Below are 22,871 nucleotides of genomic sequence, written 5' to 3'. Positions count from 1 at the left end.
GATTTTATTTTTCTCATATTTGATGTTTCATATACGTATCGAAATAAAATTGTGTTAAATTTATAATGTATATTTTCTAAAATTCTGTAACAAATATGGAAAAATAATACATAAATATATTTTATCATATCAAGATTTCTAAAATTTCTATCATTTTAAAAAGTTACAAAAATTCCATCTTGGTACATTCTTACCTCATCTTATTATCTTATATTAGATTTGAAATATTAGCTAATTTCATAATTATTTTATATAAAATGTAAAATTTTATTTTATCTCCCATATCACTAACCAACTATTTAAACTTATTATATTAGATATTTATTTCAATTTCTTAGTTGAATTATTGTGAAACTTTGAGGTGGATATACATGTGACATTAATTATAATGCCCATGTTATGCATGCTACTTGTTTGATCAAAGTTGTTTCCCAAATTATTATTTTTTTAAATTAAATTAAAGTTGTTTGACCCAAAAAATATTATTCATTAATCATTAAAGTTCCTTTTCAATTCTTCATTAATCATTCATTTAATAATCTTTAAAGTATGTACTACTAGATTTCTCAGAGTTAATATCTTAAAAGATCACTAAATTTTAAGAATTGATCTGGCAAAGTAATTAAAATTTATTTTGTATCAAAAAAAATTACTTAACTTAGATTTATATCAATAAAATCACTTAATTTTAGAAATTGATCTAACAATTTATTTGTAGGGTCTATTTTATATGAAACAAACAAAAATAATGATACATTTTGTTTAATGATATTACTAACACAAATGTCTAAATTGAGTGATTTTATTGATATAAAAATCTATGTTGAGTGATTTTTACCCAACAAACTTTAATGACTTTGTCTGATCAATTCCTAAAATTAAGTAATTTTTTAAGATATTAACTCAGATTTCTCAATATATAATATAGCTATGGTCCATATTTAAATATCGTGATAACAAAGATATTTCTTAGTTAATTGCTTCTTGAATATCATCCATATGTATATATATATACCAAATCGAGATAAAGATATAAATACATTAAAAAAAATTATGAAAAATTAAATTATATGTACATTTATACGCAAAGAAGCGAAAAAAGGGGTTAAGATGAACCTCCTTACGTTCCTTAGTCCCCCACCCACCCACACCCCACCCCACATCGTAATAACTGAGGCGTTTTAATCACTTTTATTCAATAATAATAAAGTTTGTACTATAATATTGCCTCCGACAATAGAAATGAAAGGACCTCTTTTGCCCTTTACCCTTAAAAGGAGCTTATGATAATTTTGATCAATAATCGAAAAATTATTATAGACTCGATTTTTACATTAAATCAATAAAACTATAATTTGCATATATACATTGTCTCTAAATTACATTAATTAATATATATTTTAACTTTTATCTTATTTAATTTGGCATGTAGTCTCATACTCTCATTCATGAATTCAAAGTCCATTCCATGCATATAACCTTCAAAATAAAATCATTTTAAATTTAATAACTATATGATAATTTGACCATATTATAAAATGATAAAATTTTAGTGTATTATCATATGGTGTCCACATGTTGTAAAACGTGGCCTAACTTTTCCAATAATTGATTAACTAATAATTATAGGTTGTTCTAAAGGGGGTAGGTATGAAAATAAGTTTTCACTTTTTAAAATAAACAAAATAAATTCTTTTATTTTTTTTATATCACTTTATCACCACCTAGCTAGGAAGATTAGAAAGATATATATTTAGATTTTAGAAGATTAACCTTTCTGATTAAATATTTATTTATACAAATTTATTTTAGATCGAGTTTTATCGAAAAAAAGTTTTCTATCTTCAAATAGTGATAAAGTCGCGTAACACCGCTCTCAACCTACTAATAAAATTTTATTGAGTTTTCTTAGATTTCAATCATTGCAATTTGCACATGATTGTCGTATTAGTCTAAAACAAGTGTCACATAACTTTTGGTTTGTTATATACAATATTAATCTAATCATAGTATATAAATAAAATAAAACAAACAATGACAAATATTAATTATATAAAAATATCCTAAATTTAAATAATGTTGTTGCCTTAAAGTTTAGGTAAACAATTTATATTTAGAATATGTTGTGAGTGATCTAAGGTGATTGTACATGTGACATTGCATTAATTCTACCTACTAGAACGTTCTAAAACTTCAAGATTTATTTTATTTTATTTTTAAAATGGGGAAATGACTAAATGAAATAGTATATATATTAAAAAAAAAAAGGAAAAAATTTTTTGAAGAATTATATATAAAAAAAGAATGGCAAAAAGAAAGTGATGGACGTAATGAAATTACGTAAACCAAAAGTAATGTAATAATTAATTTGCACTAGGTTAGCTTCGATGCGATAAGGCGTTTATGATATATCATTTACACTGCGTCAATTCAATATATTTTCAAATTAATTAATTTTTAACCCTTGTTAACCGAGAAATTCTTAAACTTCAGTCATATATGTACTAAACCTAACTTCAGACATCGCATATCTAGAATGATTTCAAAATAATATTATGAAAACTGAATCTTATAATCTTAAGATAAATATCTTTAAAATACTGACTTGTCAAATCATATGACCTTAATATGTCATGTCGATTCTACATAAAAATATTATTAAAAATAAAATAAGAATATTAAGGCTTCAATTATTTGAGTGGTTATCAACAAATCAATTATTTTGTTTTGCCAATGATCATTGTGACATTATATTTGTTGATGCTATTAATCAAGAAAAAGAAATTGTTCACATCCTTTTTGTCGTTGAATTAATCGAAGTAATTAATTAGAAGCATTTTTTTTTTAAATTTGGCAATATGAGAATTAAAGAAAACTTAACATTATAAATATAATGGATTTTTTTTCTCGATTGACTAATAAGTAATATATAAATAATCTTTAGCAGAACTGACCAACAAATATGCATTTCTATTCATAAAAGATTTATTTTAAAAGTTGTCTTCAAAAATAATTTCTGATTCAACTTTAATTAAGCTCTAAATAATTAAATCTCGAGAAATAATCGTAAAACGATCACCAGCACATGTAATTAATGTCAATGATATACCAACACGGGGTGTATCTCGTGGGGCTGTTTCCAGAGAATCTTGTTGGTGTATCACTCTCGTTTGAACATTGCAATGCACGATTCAAATTTAATTGAAACTTCAATCTGAACTCCGAATATTAAAAGATTAACAAAACAATATGTATCAATTAACACACCTCAATTAGTAGATGTTATTCCGCCATTACGACTGTTCTTCCTATTCCCGTAACATATTTTTTTTGAAAATATATATTTAAATAGATTCAAAACTACTGATTAATCGAATGAGTCAATCTTTTTCGATTTGTAATCCACTATCGTATGACCCATTGATTTAACCAACACAACAATTGCACGGCCCAACATAACAATCTTAACACGTGAAATAAGATCGCATATAAAGCACAGTAATATTTTACTAAAAGTTAATATTTAATAAATTAATAATTTTTTTGGATAATGTTTTTTTTCAATATTACTTTGGATCAATAGAAAAAATCATTTATTTTAATAAAATAATATGTTATCAAAATATTACTAAATAAATATATGATTCCAATAATATTATAAATAAAGTAATAAATATATTTAAAATAATTTAGTAAAATATAATCTTATTATCCATTTTTTAAAAAAAATATATTAAATTTTAGTTGAAACTTATCTCTAACTTTTTTTATTATATAAAAAAAATAATGTTAGTCTTTCTAAAATTGCTATAAAATTGTGTACTCTAAAATATAATAAGTGTCTTCTTACGCATAATTGATTGAATATGTATTGTAATCTTCAACATCATTATCAACTATTGTTTGTTCAATAGTATCCACAGTTTTACATATGTTCGTATCATCTTCAACTTCATTATTAATATTGTTTTTGAATGATATGCACAATTTTTTTTTCTCAGTAATAAACCTCTGAATACGTATTACTTTTTATCTAGATAATTCAAAAGATCACTAACATAAATTTTCTATGATACCTGAGATCTTTAATCATAACGTCTTCCCACATTTTTAAATTAAAAAATATTAATTTATCAATTAAACCTCCACAAAATAATAATATTTGATGATCACACCTATATATATATATATATATATATATATATAAATTATATTAAAAATATTCAAGCATATTGTCAACACACTTGTCAAATTATGAAGGGAAGATTAAGTGATTAAGACTTATATTATTTGATTTAATTACTCATTATAGCTATAATTTACTATAATTACTATTCACAACAATATTATACATTAATTATATAGATTGACTTCAAATTTGTATAATAAATTAAATTTATATAGCTAAAATATAAAATACATATATATAATATACAAATATTTAACCTATACACATATATGATTCCTCTCTCACACTCTGCCTAATCTCGCTCGCCTCTCCTTCTTCTCTCAATCTCTCTTCTCAATATGTAGAAATATATACGTATAATATACAATTATCTAACCAATTTAGATATATAATTCACTTTTCTCTTACTCTTTTCTCTCTGTCCTCGTCTAATTATTTTTAAGTGACTATAACCATCCAAGTGACTAGAATTAAATTCCCTAAGTAGAAAAGGACAAACAAAATGAATCTATCTGAGTCCAATTCAATAGCTAATGTTCAACTGAGTTACTCAACTCAGCCCATTATGTGAGTCATGGGCTTGACATTCATGATCCATTTGGCAATAATTCTCAATTTTATTTTTTTTAAAATACCTCAAAAAGAAAATTATTCTAAGTTCAAAATTCAAAAACCCCACATTAATTTAGAATACTTGAGAAGTAAACAAACAAAACCGAAATACTATTTTACTACTATTTTTTACTTGTTAAACACAAACCAAAATACAACCAAATTCAAAAGTTATACAAAACACATAAACCAAAAAGAAAGAAAAGATAAATGCATTTTATTTTTTAATACTTCACTTTCACATTTTTCCCTGTTGAATCCTTGGCTTCAACTTCAGCAATACTCCCTTCAACATCCATTCTTCCAACGTCGTTGAACGTCTGGCCGCTCATCTGATCGGCCTGTTTCAACGACGTTGCTGTCTTACCTCCTCGAGTCTCGTCCACATCCACCACGATCTTCGTTCCTCCTCCTGTACTAGTCTCATCGGTGGTATGTTTCGGTGCTAATATACTTCCGAGCGCACCGAAAATACCACCGGTAGCAACTTTCCGGTCATGATCATCATGGCCTTCGTGCATTTTCATTTCATCCATTTTTCTTCTCGTTGCTTCTTCACTCTCATCATACTTTGCCTGCAATTGATACTTTTAACCATTATAGACAATGTGTTCACACTTCCACAACCGCAAATATTACTATTAACCGCGCGGAAACAACAAATTACGTTTAAAATATTTTAAAATTTATTTCTTGATTTTGAACCTCTCTTATAAGAGATTGGTTTAGTGATTTAGGGTTCAAACCACTGATATCTTTTTTTCAAACCCTCTAATGAAAATCTACTATACCTCTGATGAAAATCTTAAATCCGCCACTGAATATTAATAACTTCAAAATAGAACAAGATCGGTTATTTGTTGCATCATTTTATTAATTATATCCAAGTAATCAATGAAAATCCTGAATCCGCCCGTTGTATTAAGGACTTGAAAATAAAACAAGACCAATTACTCCGAAAATTTGTTGGATCATTTTATTAATGGCATCCAAATAATCTACAAACAAACGTGACCACAAGAAAAATGTGAATTACATGAGAATTTTCATTATGAAAATTCGCTGAAAAATAAATTTTCTATGAATTTTCGTAGGAAAATCCTCATGTAATTCACACTTCATTCATGAACAGCTATAAACGGCTAACCTTAGCAGCTCCCGCCGTCTCATCCGCCTTCTGCTTCGCCGCTCCCGCCGTTTCACTTGCCTTTTGTTTAGCCGCTCCCGCCGTTTCACTCGCCTTCTCTTTAGCCGCTTCAGCCGTTTCCCCTGCCTTCTGCTGAGTTTCACTCGCCTTCTGTTTAGCCGCTTCAGCCGTTTCCCCTGCCTTCTGCTGAGCTTCGTCTTTTTTACCCGTAATCATATCCATCGCCCGCTTCGCGGCGTCAGCCGCACTATCCTTCAGCTCAGCCAATTTCCCTATCGCAGTATCTTTTCCTTCTTTCGCCTTTTCAGCCGTATAATCCTTATACTCCCCTGTTTTCTGCACAGTTGTATCTTTAGCTTCCTTAGCTTTACTCTCTGCATACTCTTCATACTCCGTTGCTTTACGACTTGCACCATCTTTCGCTTCTTTAGCCTTATCTCCCGCGTAATCCTTGTACTCTCCCACTTTCCCTACCGTCGTGTCCTTAGCCTCCTTCGCTTTCTCCGCTGCATAATCCTTCGTCTGTTTCGCCTTATCCGCAGCAGAATCTGCATACTCCCCTGCTTTTTCTTTCACTTGATTAGCTTTCTCCGAAACAGATGATTTAGTAGCCTTACCCTTTTCCTCAGCATAATCAGCATATTCGCCTAATTTATCAGCTGCAGCGTCTTTAGACCGTCTTGCATTTTCCGCTGCTGCATCGGCGGTGTCGCTGGCGATTTGGGCAGTTTCATGAGCTTTTCCAGTAACGGCGTCTTTAGCATGACCAAGCGTACCTTGAACGGATTTGATGATCGTGCCGATAACGCCGGGTTTCTGTTGTTCAACATCTCTTTGACTTTGATCCTTTTGCTCTTTATTATTATTCACATCAACATCTCTTTGACTTTGATCCCTTCGCTCTTTATTCACGTCACTAAGTTCATCTGCTGCTATTTTTGCAGCAGCTTCCGCTCTTTCTTCTTTCACAACTTTCCTTGAATCCATTTGTTTTTTCTGAAATAATAAATTACTGATAATTTTGCACTTGTGGAATTTTTTTTTAATAATAGAATGTGATGAATGGGGTGAATTGGGATATCGTATATATGTTGAGGTGGTAAAAGAAAATTGGATTGGACACGTGGAGGAAGGGAGAGTTTATGAGGTGACACGTGGATGGTGTTGTGGGTGTTTGACACGTAGCAATTGAGAGGTGTACTTGTTAAAGCTTTAATATGTAGGATATGGTTCATGACTCGAGGTGGGTGGATAAGAGTAGAAGTTTCTAGGTTACGGTAAACGGAGTCAGACAGAATCGAGAGGTTCATAAAAAAAAGTTACACGATTTTTGATCTTGATAAAGGTTTTAACTTTGTTATTTATGTTACATTATTGTATTATAAAAGTTTATGTATTCATATTAATTATTGATTACAAATTTTATAAATTCCACTCATAAACTTATATTTGATATAAAAAAAATATTGAGTTTGATTTTGCATCGCTAATAATTGTATTGGGTTATACAAAAGATGGATCCAGTGGCTTGTGGGCTAGCTGGCCTGAAAATGTACATGAAGTGGACTGTTTGTAAATAGGCCCAAATACAGTATAAGAAGCCCATGAGAGATTGGGCTGGAGGGAGTATGCTATTGAAGTTTGAATATGGAAAAATTACATGAATTAATATATTTTTAAAAATAATTACTGATTTTAGCAATACTTTTTGCTTATTATCATTTATAGCAATATTATGATAAATCTGTAATATGTATTAAAAGTAAATTATGTATATAATATATTTGAATTATAATTGTTTTTGAAATATATTATGTTTGTTTGTTAAAAAGCTGTCACATTGTATTATAAGTGTATTAAAATGTGTGATAAATGTATTATTCATCATTAGAACTTGTATTATATTTGAATAATAAATTTATCTTTGTAATATGTATTAAACTTGTATTATAAATGAATTAAAAATAGTCAAGTGAAAAAAAATAATATTACTGCTATAAATAGTAAATATTTTTTTATTATAGTATATTTATGTAAGTGTCCTTTTGAATATTTACGATAGATAAATCTAAAATATTTTTATTGAAATTGTGATATTGTGAATACTAATTTTTAAATTTTTTTCCTAAGATCTACCTTTGACATTTTAAGCTAAAGTTTAGTCTGTCTTGTGTTACTTTTTGGGTTATGGGTACTCATTTGAATTTGCTAATGATATCTTTAATTTCTTTTTAGTTGACCAATCGCGTTGATTTGATATTATTTGTTTTGAGTTACTCATTTAATATTCATGATAATTGAATAATGGTATATGAATAAACACTGGGTAAATATGTACATTAAATTGATTCACTCGATATAAGTTGATAAATATAAGACTATGAGTTATCGTATCATCTCTCATCTTATTTTAGATGCGTGAAATGTAATTCAAATATTTATGCCCGACCTCTAAATTTTCCTTATGTCGATTTTTTTGTGCTATAATAATTAGTGTGCTCAATAAGTATGAATTTTGCCTAAACCTCACAATTTAATGGCACTCACTTGATTGTGTAAACCTATTAGTTTGCATTCACTCTTGCCACATTTTACCTATAGCCATATATTGCCTTTTCTCTAAGTTCTTTGTTTTGTTTAAGGAGTGTCATTAAAATAGGCTAAATAATAAAGAGTGATTCGATGATTCGTTAAGACGTTATTTAAATTGAAATAAATTAACAAATAAAAAAATATTTTTAAAAAAAATAGATTTATAATTTAAGTTTCATTGACATGCCCAAACTTGATTGGGTTAGAGATGTCAATTTTTTCATGGGCTACTTTGGCCAACCCTAATTTGTCTCTTTCACATGTTAATCCAATTGAAGAAAATAGTGAATTACTTAACAAATTACAAATTAACATAACTTTAGGAAATAGAAAACATCTTAAAGAAGGAAAAAAAAAAGCAATTTCATCAAAGTATTTGAATTGTGATATCTCCCATTTAGATATTCCAATTCAAATTCTTGGTCAACTCACAAGTAATAAACATGAAGAACTAATTATAAGCTGCAAACATTCATATGATTTGAACCGCGCTTGGTGAAGTAAGTGTCCCCGGGCTAAAGAGAATAGAAGAACACCATGCAAAAGAAGCGGGCGATAGAGGAAAATTAGCCAAGGGACTACACGACCCAAAATAATTTTCTGATGGAATCCGAGACATTACATGTGATCTTTCTTGTGCTTCGAACGTTGTTGAATCAACACACATCTCAAATTGGTTGTTTGTAGAAGAAGAAGGAAGAAGGTACTCGCGCCATTGTTCAAGAACATAATCATCATTATTATTATTGTTATTATTGTTGTTATTGTTACTTCTTTGTAATGAAACCGGTGAGAGATCAAGTGGAGGAGGAGCAATATCCTGTAAACGCCTCGAATTGAAAGAGCTAGAGCCAGAGCTACAACCAGAGCCAGAATCAAAACCAGAACCAGAATCAGAACGAGAGATAGAATCATTGGAGACAGTTTGAAACTCGGGAGATGAAGTGAGCATTTGGACAACATCCTTGAAATCATTAGGTTCAACTCTATATATTTTAGGAGGTGTTGGTGGCAAAGGTGCAATTGGTAGTTTAGTCATTGGTTTTAATGGGAGCCTTCTAACTCCATGAAGTGAGGAATGATATGAAGCTAATTTTTTATTTTTCTTCACTTCTTTTGCATATGTAGAAGAAGTATTATTATTAGAAGAAGAAATAGCATATGAATAAGAATCCATTTTTAAAATTCTTTTTTTCTATGTTTCAAGTTTGTCTTATAACATGAAATAGTACTTTAGTTAATTGCTTCCTTCTATATATAGAGAGTAAGGTGACAAACTAGAGCAACTTGTCTTAAATGATATTTCTTCCGTCCAAATTTACGTGATACATTTTTTTTACTAATCTGATTAGATAAAAACAATGATATATTTTCATTTTAACTACTAGTAATAGTTAAGCTTTAAGCTTCGAAAACATTAATTAATGAAATAATTTATAACATAATAATTTTATTTTAAATCACTTCTTATTTTTTTCTTAAATTTCGTGTCGAAAATAAAATTTGTTTTTAGCGTCGGCTATGGATGAATATTGATGTAACATTACAACTTGCAAATGTCTAAGTGTCTAGTCTATAAGAAAAAAACTGTTTATTATATTTGACCTATATTATAAAATTGCCTCCATTTTTGTTTAATTCTTCTGTTAATATCTGTGCTACTAATTGTTAATTTCAACATTTATTATTTTTATGTGCATTAATTATTATTTTTTTCGCCAATATGTGGGAGGTGTTTATTGATTGTAGTGTTTTTTTTTTTTGGTAATAAGTGAAATTAATAACATAAAATAATATGTTATAATAAAAGTACATTTGTAGTGTGTGCAATCTTTATAATATCATATTATCAATTCTTCTACTTGTACTACTTTTTACATATATAGTTCAAAATCAACCTAAGATTATAAATTTTTATGTGATATTTTTTTAATCATATAGTTTTTGTTAATGTTGATGCTACTATATAATTTGAATATGATATGGTACAAGAACCTCAAAACACATCATTAAAATGAACTACTATTAAAAAGAAAATTATTTACCTATTAAAAAATATTTAGTAACTATTTTCATAAAATATATATTTTGATCGAATCAGTAAGAAAATAAATAAAATTGAGAAGTTTTTCACTATTTTTTATACAATTTTTTACGTTAACTGATTCGATAAAAAATATTGGAGAAAATTATATTTGTAATATAAATTTCTTAGTAATTCACGATAAAAAAATCATTTTTTTTTTTGGATGATTGCTTCTACACTACTTGTATTGATCATAGTTCAAAATTGGAAAATAGCCAAAATAAGAAATCAACCTGTTGACTAAATCAAACATAGTCATTTTCCCTTGACCAAAGACTAAAGAGGTTGCTTGATTAATTAAATTATTTTTCGTGTTGCGGAATATCTGGATAGGAGGAGATTCATTTAATCTGAATAATAGTGACTGTGAATTTATCGAAAAATATTATAATGGTATCTATATTAATTATGACTATCTTCGTATATACTAAAGAATTTCAATTGTAGATTATTTGTTATGCATTGTAACTTTCATGTAGGATGTGTTAGGGTTATAATTATTTTCCTTTTGTTATTAACTATATACAAATATTTTTTAAAAAAATCATTCAAAAAGATGAAAAGAAGATAACAAATTATTAAAAATGATTAACATTACAAAACTTTAATTATTATTATTATTTAGCATCGACTATAGATGAATGCGATGTAACATTACAACTTGCCACGTCTATCTAAAATATATTTGACCTGGACTATAAATTTGCCTCTATTATATTGTTTAATAATTCTTACATAATATTCAATATTTAATTTGAATCAATTTTTTAATAAAAGAAAATTAAATTGATCAAGTCTATTCATTTTCAGGTTTAATTAAAAAATAACTTTTATTTATATAATTTGATTGAACATATCAAAACACATCGAATTGATAAAATTTAAATATTAAATCCGTCTCCATCTTTAGCTGACGGCTAAACCTATCAGCAATCACTTTCATGCATTAAATTTTGTAATGTTTGAGATATAATTGTTAGTATAAGTTTCTAGTTGTATCATAATAAGTGTGAGTGTTTATCTTTAATCAGATGTCTCGAGTTTGAGTCCTGGATATGAAGAAAATTTTATTGGAAAGCGCTATTCTCGAGCGGATCCTGCAAAGCGTGATTCGAATTTAGTCAAAACTTCAATATGAATTTCGTATACCGAGCCGAAAAAAAAGAAGTTAATGTTCTTCAAAGTCTATGATTGTATGACTCCTAAATTATGAACATATATTATAATTGTATATTTGCCAAATGGGACAAAGTCTAAATATATTCAAACTTGATTTTAGCCATTCAAACAAATTAAACAACAATATTAATGACTTAGGTAAGCTTGAAACCCTCAAATCCTATCAAGATCTTGTTAAATATTATTTTATGTTAATTATGGCACTGACGTCCATTAAAAAATTTGTTGCTAATTCTATTTAATAATGAAGTAACGATAATTATCGAATTTTATCGTATCAAGTGGGTATTTAATAACAAATTAGCGACATATGTATAACTATATTTTTTTAGTAGGACATTACAAAAGTAAAGATTAATTTTCTATAAACATAGAGAACAAATAAATAAATTTATTATGTTAAATGAGTGATGGTAAAACTAGTCAAATACTCCTTCTGTCCGGAATTGTTTGTCATGTTGCGCTTATCGAAAGTTAATTTGACTGATTTTCAAAGATAAATTAGATTACTTTAATTCGTTATTTTAAACAAAAAAAATTAGATACTCTAAAACTACATGAAAAATACTATAAATTACAATTTTTTGCATATGAATATGATGAAAAAAAATATTTTAAAATGTTAGTCAAAGTTTTAATAGTTTGACTCTAAAAATAGAAATTATGACAAACAATTCCGGACGGAGGGAGTACATAGATAGACATTAACATAGATAGTGTTGAACTATGGATGATTTTCTTAAAAAAATTTAATCAAAAAATTTAAATTTGAGTTTTAGTTTGCTAATTAGCATTCGCGATTAACATTATATATTAATTACGTGAGTTAACTTTTAGTTTGTATAGTTATCCATGTTTGTATATATACAATTCACCACAATATACAACATACATACGTATAATATGCAATTATTTATCTGATATACATATACAATTCACCTCTGTCCTACTTCTGCCCTCTCTTGCTCGCCTTTCTCCTCCCTCTCCCAATTTCGCTTGCCTCTCTCCTTCCTCTCCCAATTTCGCTTGCCATATATACAAATTCATATGTATAATATACAATTATCTAACCGATATATATATACAATTCACCTCTCTCCCACTCTCTGCCCTCTCTCCTCTCTCTTATAATCTCGCTCGCCTCTCTCCTCCCTCTTCCAATCTCGCTCGCATTTCTCCTCCCTCTCCTAATCCCAATTGTTATATATACAAATTATATGTGTAATATACAATTATATACCCAATATACATATACAATTCAACTTTCTCCCACTCTTTTCCTTCTCTCTCACCTCTCTCCTCTCTCTCCCAATCTCGCTCGCCTCTTTCTTCCCTACTACATGTAGCAACGAATTGTAATCATCAAACTATAACTATGGATAATAATTAGGCTATTTTTGAGTGGTTATATGTGAAGGTTTCTTTATAATCTAATTACTTAAATACACTATGTTATAATATTATGAATCTTACTAGATTTTGATACGTCTAGATATATGTATCTCGGTGTATATGAACTCAAAATTAGGTTAAGTTGTTCTAGATACACTCTATCCAAGTAGATTTGCATGTATTTAGGATACATAGACAAATCTCGCGCTCTCACTTCATTCACATCTTGATTGTCACTCTCTTATCTCACTCGCGTTTCTGATATGCGAGATACGTGCTAATTGCACTAGATTTTTTATTAGTGTTACTGAAACAACACCATAAAAACCGATTTGGGTTGAGAATTTTCAGCCCTTCCAAATGAAGGGCCCGCACGCTTTACCCCTTCAAATTCCTTAGGCCTCGAGGCTTGGGGCCATGTAAGACTGAGCTAATCCTTTTTAGCAACTCTAATTATAAATATCAAATACGAAATAAAAATATATAACAACTAGGCGGCTAGTTTTGTCGGTTTATCACGTAATTAAATTTGTTTTCAAGCTAAACTTGAATTTATTGTACAAAATAAATCGTGGGGCACACGTGAACTGATGTTCACAATTTCTTTTAGCTCATATATATATATATATATATATTATTAAATTTATCAGCATATTTATATTATACGATTTCATAGAAACTCAATAACCTTGAATTTGAACATATAATTTCAAGCATTTTTAATATAGCCAAGATCTTAATGAATATTTTCATAATGGTGTAACAATATTTGCACAATTATGTAACTAACTACATGTTACTAAATTACTTGACTAATATTAATTGGTAATATACTAAATTAACTATTCTTTTATAACGTAATTTTTTATCTTCATGAACAATCAGTATATATAACGTAAATTCTCGCAAATTTGTCACATCTAAAAGGACACATGATAGTATGATTTAACTTGATGTAACATCATTTTTGTCCCTAAGTTAATTTTTTATCAAGAAATGGACCATCATGTCCTCAATATTTATGATATAAATAATAATGGTGCATAAAATTAATCTACCATTATTAATTTGGTATTTAATATAATTTTTTAGTCAAAGTAGAGACTTTCACTATCAAATTAATTACATCAATTTTTTTTTGAATAAATTAAACCAAATGACTTCCAGAATATTTCATAACAATTGAACAAGAAAACTTTTTCTTTAAATTGAATCTACCGCAAAATATCATATATATTCCAAAGTACTAATTATGAGGTTTTATTGAGCTTGAGCATATTTGTTAGAAATTTGACATTATACTTCGAGAAGTAGAAAGAATTAAATTTCTCTTTTCATTTTAAATTCGTTAAAGTTATTCATAATTAGAAATTTAGTATAGATTTATCGATCAGGTAAAGAAAGAAGGGACGCAGACACGACATGAAATGTCAATTTACTTAAGTGGCAAACTAGTGAAAGTATATTTTTGGGAGACGTTACATTATAAGAATATATAAGGAAATCATAATTTTAAGATAAAATATGAGATTATTTTATATTTGATAAAATTAAGAAAAATAATCTCGAGAATAGATTGTTATTATATTTGTATGTATGAATTCAGATATCTTTATATATTGCTTTCATAAGAGTGGGAGATTAATTATTGTGTCAAGCTAAAAAATAAAAATTCATTTATTTAAAAATTTCATTAGAAAAAAAGAAAAATCATAATGTAAGATCGTATTTTATACAAATTTGATATTTTAACTAAGGTCTTAACCAAGATTTGATGTATAAAAAATAATTTTAGGAAAGCGAAATAAAAGTTCAGATCAATATTCTAATTTCGAATTTTAAAAGTGAAACTTATTGAATACTCTTAGAATATTTTTTGGAAAGTAACATATTCATGTACATAGTCGATCAATAGGTCTAAAATCAATTTGTTGACGTTAACTTTAAATATTTGAATTTTATGATAAGGTCCAATGAACCTTCATCTATATAGTTTTAATTTATTTATTTAAAATGATTTTTATTAGATAACTATTTGTACTTATACTATATGCTAAAGTTCAGAGTAGAAACAGCCAATATAAAGATTCAACTTTGACTAATAAGAAAATTTAATTCCATGACAAAGACACAAGAGATTGCTTACAATTGTTCATGTGACAATCCCACAAATAATTACATTATTACTTTTTGGAAATAAACAATTTTAATATTTAATTACGATGTTTTTATATTTTTTTTATATGCATTATTTAAATCAGAGGTGAACAAAACCTTTTTTCTACCTCTAAAAGATAAGAATAAAATTTGTGTAAAATTTATTGTACGATATACAAAAGTTTATGTTTGAAATTTGTGATATATGCTTACTAGTAACTTTTATGCTTTGGACGTGGATATTCTAAAACTATTCATTTAACTTGAACTCACATATATACTAGTGTGGCGGAGTTAGTAATTTCACGAAGGGTGTTCGGAAAAATAGGGAAAAATTATTGTTGGTGAGATTCTGACACATGAGCACTTATGGGTCTTTCAAGGCATCTAAGACTACTAAGCTACAACACTTTGTTCTGTCTAGAGTGTTCAAAATATGTAAATTGAACACCCTCACTGTATTATAGCTACGCCCATGTCTACTACTCCCTGACTCTTCGAAGACCTCAACTAAACATCTCTCCGAGTTTAGAGGCCAATCTAAAATTTAAATCTGATGATTTAGCTTTTGTGATTTTCACACCAGTAAAATTATTAAACTTTTTTAAAATTATTGATCCATAATGTCTTCGTATTTACTTTATAAAATATTACTGATTTTTCACATTTCTATAAATCTATATTTCGGATCGAAAATGTTGAACCTATTAATTTAATTAAGTCATGCATTAAATTCTTAAGTTTCTAGTTGTAGAAGTATTTAATGATCTTCAAGTCTATGCTTCTATGACTTCAAAGTTATGTACATATATATAGTATATAGTTATGATATAGCAAATGGGACCAAGTCTTGCAATTTTCAAACATAATTAAAATTATTCAAACAAAGAGCAGTATGTTAGAAAAATTGCTCATGGTTTAAAAAAATAGAATTAATGGATAATTTAATTATTTAATTATAAAATTTGTTATTTGCTAATTTTATTTTGTTAATAGTCAAATTTCAAAGATATCTTATTACATGTTATTTTTATGTGAAAATATATCAGTATTCACTTACACTTTTTAATTATTTAATCTTTTTGGTCAGTGCTAATTAAGTGACTAATCAAATCTAGCTTCTAGGCGGCTGGTAATTTTGTCGTTTTATTACATAATCTAATCTTTTTCAAATTAATTAGCTTGAGTTTATTAAAAAAAAAACAAACAAATCATATGTGCACACGTGAGAACTCATATTGTTCACAATTTCTTACTAATTAACAGTAAATTTAATTTAAAAAATTATTACAAGATAATTATCATCGTAATTAAGATGAAATTTGATAGTGTATACTCTTAATATACATTGTAAGGTGGATAGTTTGGTTGGGAAGGAACATCTGTTAAAAGATAATGTAAAATATTTTAAGATAAGCTCAACGAGAACAAAAATCTCATGTGGAACAAAAGGATAAAAACTTGTTTGATTTTAATTATCAGTACGAATACGAATTGTGAAAGCGTGGCCTTTTAGACCTTTGAAATTCGAAGCTAAAGGTATTAGAAAAGTTGTCATAGAAATAAATGGTTTATGGCAGTCAAGCGTTCATAGCGATGTTACTTTTTTATCCTTCAATGACGACTCAACCTATCATTATGAAATGAAATTCACCAAGTGTGTTAGATTGTTAACCCAACAATAAAAAACGTGAGTTGAGTTTAGACCATCGTGACACATATTAATTTGACTCAAACATAATTTTTGTTTGATTATAAAGAAACAGACCATATAGTACATCCAAATATTTATTGTCTTTTGGCAAGGCTAGATATTGATAGCATTTAATTTGGTTCATGTATGTTCTCAAAAATATTTTTTTCTAGTCAAAATAAAAACTTTCATTATCAATCTTTAGACTCTTTTGCTCCAATCATTTTAAGGAACAAATTGAGATGATTTTAGAAATAAAGTGGAGGAATCATCTCTATATAAGTATACAGATTCAAGATTTTTACGAAAAACAGATAAATATAAAAAGAAATTAAAAAAATTTAATATCGTTTATGTTATGATTTTGACTTTATATGTATATTGTAATATAATTTTGAGTTTTGAAGAATTGCACGATCTTCGTAGCTTCGCCCTTATTGGTCCTAGGTACATCCCAAACCCATGCCATGCATCATGTAGCTCATCTAAAATGCTTCTAGGGAGAGTTTTCTATATCGTTGAAACGATTGAATTTGAAGTTCGATCATTATATCTATTTTTTTGAGCAACCTATTTTTCATTTGCTAATTAGTTGTTAAGTTGATTATGCCTCAGCCCTAAATCTAATAAATACTAAACCATATAATTATTCAGATTCTCAATATCATTATTATCTTATACATATAATAACTTATCATGTCAGTCCCCTTCCTACTCCAACAACTAAAAATCATTACATAAAAAATCATATCATGAATTTATTACACATTATATTATGACTTAATAATAAAGAGAAATTCAAAGGGATAATATAATGTATGGAACAAATAATTTAACAAAAATAGATGAAATTTAGAAATAGAGGTCAAATAAGACAAGTTGTAATGTGACATTATATTCAACCATAGCCGACGCATTAGACAATTTTTATTCCTTCTATCTTGTATTTCACTCGAGTCGGAGCCAGAGTTCTAGTTACAGATTTGATAAAGTTCAATAATTTTAATTAAAATATATTATTGATATCGAGATTTACTCGTAAATATAAATAATTAATCTAAAATGAATAAAATACTGTCATTTCTAAAATTTCAAATTTATAAACTCAAAATTCCGAAACTAAATGAATTTGTATCGATAATTGAGATGTCCTAATTTTAAGACAAGTTGTTGAGTTTTGTCACCTTGTGTTTTTCTATATATAAGCAAGAGCTAAGAGCAAAACAAACAAATTAATTCTTCTTAGTAAAAATTTTTAATTTCTTGTTATAAGACAAAACTTACAATATAGAAAAAAATAAAATGGATTCTTATTCATATGCTATTTCTTTTTCTTCTTCTAATTCTTCTTCACAACAAATGAAGAAAAATACAAAATTAGCCTCATATCATTCCTCACTTCATGGAGTTAGAAAACTCCCAACAAAACCAATGACTAAACTACCAATTGCACCTTTGCCACCAACACCTCCTAAAATATATAGAGTTGAACCTAATGATTTCAAGGATGTTGTCCAAATGCTCACTTCATCTCCCGAGTTTCAAACTGTCTCCAATGATTCTATCTCTCGTTCTGATTCTGGTTCTGGTTTTGATTCTGGCTCTAGCTCTGACTCTGGCTCTGGCTCTTTCAATTCGAGACGTCTACAAAATGTTGCTCCTCCTCCACTTGATCTCTCACCAGTTTCATTACAAAGAAATAATAAAAACAATGCACAATGGCGCGAGTGCATTGATTTAACAACATGTGAAGCACAAGAAAGATCACATGTAACACCTCGGATATCATCAGAAAACTATGTTGGATTGTGTAGTCCACTGGCTAATTTTCCTCTATCGCCGTCTTCTTTTGCATGGTGTTCTTCTATTCTTCTTAGCCCTAGCACACTTACTTCACCAAGCGCGGTTCAAATTATTTAAGTGTTTGTAACTTAAAATTATAATCCTCATCGTTTACAAAATGAGTACTGCTACATTTATTTACTTTGTATGTTGATCAAGAATTTGAATTGGGACTTAAGATTGAAGTTATCACAACTCAATAATTTCCCATTTTGTTTCAATTCCAACATATGATCTAATGTATTGTATTTCCAAATTTTCATTTCAATTGTATAGTTTGCATGTAATTATTTGTGGTATATTTTTCTTAGCATTTGTAATTTGTAGATCAGTAAGATATAAACTGATTTTAGGATTTTAGTCTTCAAGTTGAGGGCAACTCGAAGACATTGGGAACATATATCTTGGAGGTGTGTGGTAGAATTAAGACTAAGTAGTTGATCTTTAGTTTAGAGAAACTATTGTAATCTTAATTGTTGTCTGAGGCTCGTAGTTGATTTAATGAATTTGGGGTAAATCAGTTCGTGATTTTTACACCTTTTGAGTCGGATGTTTTCACGTAAAATACTGTGTTACTACTTTACTGTCTTTACACTTTCGTGAAACACGTTAGTCTAGTAAACGTAAACCAATCTAGGTCGTGTAGAATATCACTTCGGAAACAAAAAGTAGTATATACTATGTATAAAGAGGTTGTTCGACCAAGCTATGTATGTTGTATATTGATCTATCAAGAATTTACATGTTCAGAAAATAAGAGTTTTAGAAATGAGGATATTAAAATATATATATATATATATATATATATANAGAACAAATACAATATTCATATCCTTCTATGACTTTAAATATAACAATATTTCTACTAAAAAGAAATTCATAAGGAATAGAGTTCTGGATGATACCTCCTCTCCTATAACCAATTAAAATTCAAAAGTCTTAATAATGATTCAAGTGCTTAACTCCTAATGAATGATACATAGCATATAAAGTTTAAAATAATTGAAAATCCAAAAAGAGCAAGAAAAAGTTAAATGATTTCTTGACCACATAGATATGTCCTTCAGTTGGACTTCCTAAATGCTAATAGTTAAAATTTATATTTATTATCAAATAATTTTACAAATGTAAAATACTAAAAAGAAATTCTAAAGGTTTAATAATTGTGGAATATAAAGACAAATCCATTACATTGAGTTGAATGAACTAATGAGTGAGAATGTATTTCATTTTAATGAAACATTATTAATATATAGGTAAATTTACTTTTTAATACAATTAATTAAAAGATTGGTGTTTAATAAAATACTCAAAATGAATATTCAACCTATAAAAGATAATTTGCAATTCAACTTTTACCTTTTTTTATCATCCAAATTATAGTGTGTATATATATATATATATATATATATATATATGGGGTCTATTACTAGAATAGACATGATTAGAAATTTTCGTCAAGATGAGGGAGACGAGGTTGACTTACGGTTTGGACATGTGGTGATGGATGCATAAATATTCTGACAAGAAGATGCGAGAGGTAAGTTATAATGGATGTTAAGAGCAATGACGGATTAGAATTTTCGTCAAGGGTGTTCATACTTTAGGACAAGTGAAAAAATAAACTTTGCTGGTCAGATTATAAATAAGACGACACCTCTGCTACTTAATAAAGACATGACCTATCACGGAAATCAAAAATTAAAATACAAAATTAGTAGAAAGTCGAATGTTATTTAATTTTCCTTATCAATATTATTTTAATTAGACATACAATTCAAACATATACTATTTTTGATTAGTTAATCAAGTAGTAAATGAATTTGTTACACATGTTACTATATTTGCGATATCGATCATAATCTGATAATTGTTCAAGATTCGTTTAACTCTACGTACTCTAACTCTGTAATCTTCTTGAAAGTCTTTTTTTCCTTAATCATTTAATTAATTGCTAATTAGAGTATTAAGTCTAATAGTGGATTTTTTTTTTACTTTTTGACTCATTAGTATTAAATTTGATACATGCACCAAGCTGAATGCTGTCATTATATCGCCGCCAAGGCAACTAATTAATTGATCTCTTATATCTATCTTTTAAAAAAACTGAAATCGAATTAGTTTTCACGTATCTCAATTAATTTTACGAAATACTTATGATTCGTTAATCAAAGGTAGGGATAATAATAAATATATCCTAAACTATTATTGTAAATGATGCGCAAATACCATCTGTTATACTTTTGGGACATTAGTATCCCTGTCGTTCAAAAACTAGAACATATATGTACCTTTATACTAAAGGACATATACAGATATATGTCATAATTTTATCCACCGACCTGACATTTATTAAATATTGGACCAACGGGTAAAATTGCGTCACGTGTTCCTATATAGTCTTTCATTAGATTGAAGGGTATATATATATATGTTCTAGTTTCTGGATGAAATGGAGTCCCAAAAGTACGACAGAGAATATTTGCATATAATTGACGATGATTTGAAGATATATTTATATTTTTTTCCCTAAAAGGTATTAGATAACTCTATCCATCGACAATAGGACGGATAAGAAAAAGTTTGCTTTTACCTAGTATTTAAATATGTCATAATATTGATGGTGTGATAACTTATTTAATTTCTTGATGATTAAATTTGAGACAAATTATAAGAATATTCGAATTAATTGAACATGTGATTTCTTATATTTATCGTTTTTTATCAATAAAAACTGTCAGATAACTCTTTTTATAAATTACCATAAATAAGAAAAAAAAATTGTTTAGTATGAAATAAATCATAATATTGACGACGTGATGACATGTTTAATTCTTATAATTAAATTTGGTACAAATCTTAAGGAGATCGAATTGATTGACATGTGATTTCTAGGAGTGTTGAATGCGCGGGATGCGTTGAAATTAGAAATATTAAAATGGATTAAAATAAAAGTCGGGTTGGGTCTTCACTAGCATAAATTTACTTTGGGCTTAAATGAGTTGAGCTCAATTGGGCTAAAAAATGGGTTGCGTCTAGACCCATCCAATTTGAACGAATTAATCTCAATAATTTAACATATTGATATTTAACTTTTATAATCACAATTTGAATTTCAATTGAAGATTTTCTTTTTAAAAAAAGTAACTAATTGATAGATAAACCTTAAAAGATGTTAAATAGATAATAATTCATACCTTAAATATAGGACCACATCTTAATAAAAAGTTTTAAAACGAATTGAAATTGGAGATTAAATTGACTCAACTGAAGATTTTCTTCAAGTGGGTTGTAATTAAATGAGTAAAGATTGAACCCGTTTCAAATTATCTTGAGCTCAACCCTTAAAATTCTGAACGAGTTAGGCGAATTACCTATGTTTAGGTTCATTTTTGACACTCTTAGTGATTTTTCATATTTTTACAGTCGCACGAACTTGTTATATAGATTTATCTAGTATATTTATTTTTCATGTGTGATTTATGAATTATTACATTAAAATTGAATATACCTTGTGTGCATCTAAGCGTCCCAATGTGAATCTTTTGCAATCGATTTATAGTCATATTTACACACAGAATATTTAAATTCAATCCATATTTTATAGTAAAATTTAGAAAGAAAAAAAAAGGTAAACTTAATATTAATAAAGTAATTGAGTGAAACTTTTTAAACGTGAATAATATGGTTTGATCATGGAGAAGTGTGAACTATAAGAAATGCTTGTCGTAAATAATATACAAATATTTTTTGTCATACTTTTGAAATATTATATTTTTTCGTTATCCTTCACTTTAATGGAAGATGACTAAATATGGACGTGTGACGCAATCTTATTCGTCATTCCTATATTTAATAATTGTCGGATAGGTATATAAGATTATGACACATGTATATCCGTTATTATAAAAAATATATATGCTCTAGTTTTTGGACAACATGTACACCGATGTTCAAAAATGTAACGAAATATCTATATATC

At 27.8% G+C, this 22,871-nt stretch overlaps 3 protein-coding genes across 3 annotated transcripts; 1 reads left to right on the top strand and 2 right to left on the bottom strand.

The window, feature by feature from the left end:
* Positions 1–4,854: 4,854 nt before the first annotated feature.
* Positions 4,855–6,993, bottom strand: LOC107029850 (late embryogenesis abundant protein ECP63). Its single transcript, XM_015231297.2, has 2 exons — positions 5,949–6,993; positions 4,855–5,376 (listed from the first exon to the last, which is right to left on the bottom strand). The coding sequence occupies exons 1-2, from the start codon at positions 6,933–6,935 to the stop codon at positions 5,026–5,028; spliced, it is 1,338 nt and encodes a 445-aa protein (XP_015086783.1). The 5' UTR covers positions 6,936–6,993; the 3' UTR covers positions 4,855–5,025.
* A 1,816-nt stretch (positions 6,994–8,809) lies between these two features.
* Positions 8,810–9,764, bottom strand: LOC107030752 (exonuclease 1-like). Its single transcript, XM_015232010.2, has one exon. The coding sequence runs from the start codon at positions 9,715–9,717 to the stop codon at positions 9,013–9,015; it is 705 nt and encodes a 234-aa protein (XP_015087496.1). The 5' UTR covers positions 9,718–9,764; the 3' UTR covers positions 8,810–9,012.
* An 8,551-nt stretch (positions 9,765–18,315) lies between these two features.
* Positions 18,316–19,423, top strand: LOC107030599 (VQ motif-containing protein 29-like). The gene has a single exon (XM_015231866.2). The coding sequence runs from the start codon at positions 18,350–18,352 to the stop codon at positions 18,965–18,967; it is 618 nt and encodes a 205-aa protein (XP_015087352.1). The 5' UTR covers positions 18,316–18,349; the 3' UTR covers positions 18,968–19,423.
* Positions 19,424–22,871: the final 3,448 nt, after the last annotated feature.

This window comes from Solanum pennellii, chromosome 9 (assembly GCF_001406875.1).
Source record: "Solanum pennellii chromosome 9, SPENNV200".
In the NCBI taxonomy this organism is placed as follows: Eukaryota; Viridiplantae; Streptophyta; class Magnoliopsida; order Solanales; family Solanaceae; genus Solanum; species Solanum pennellii.
The sequence above is the reverse complement of the archived record's forward strand: the minus strand, read 5'-3'. Positions and strand labels throughout refer to the sequence as shown.

What these genes read in the sequence shown, in the direction of transcription:
- LOC107029850 (XM_015231297.2), bottom strand. Translation starts at nt 6,935, where the DNA reads ATGGATTCAAGGAAAGTTGTGAAAGAAGAAAGAGCGGAAGCTGCTGCA. An exon ending in AGACGGCGGGAGCTGCTAAG is followed by an intron (nt 5,377 to 5,948) that starts GTTAGCCGTTTA and finishes TATCAATTGCAG; the next exon opens with GCAAAGTATGATGAGAGTGA.
- LOC107030752 (XM_015232010.2), bottom strand. Translation starts at nt 9,717, where the DNA reads ATGGATTCTTATTCATATGCTATTTCTTCTTCTAATAATAATACTTCT.
- LOC107030599 (XM_015231866.2), top strand. Translation starts at nt 18,350, where the DNA reads ATGGATTCTTATTCATATGCTATTTCTTTTTCTTCTTCTAATTCTTCT.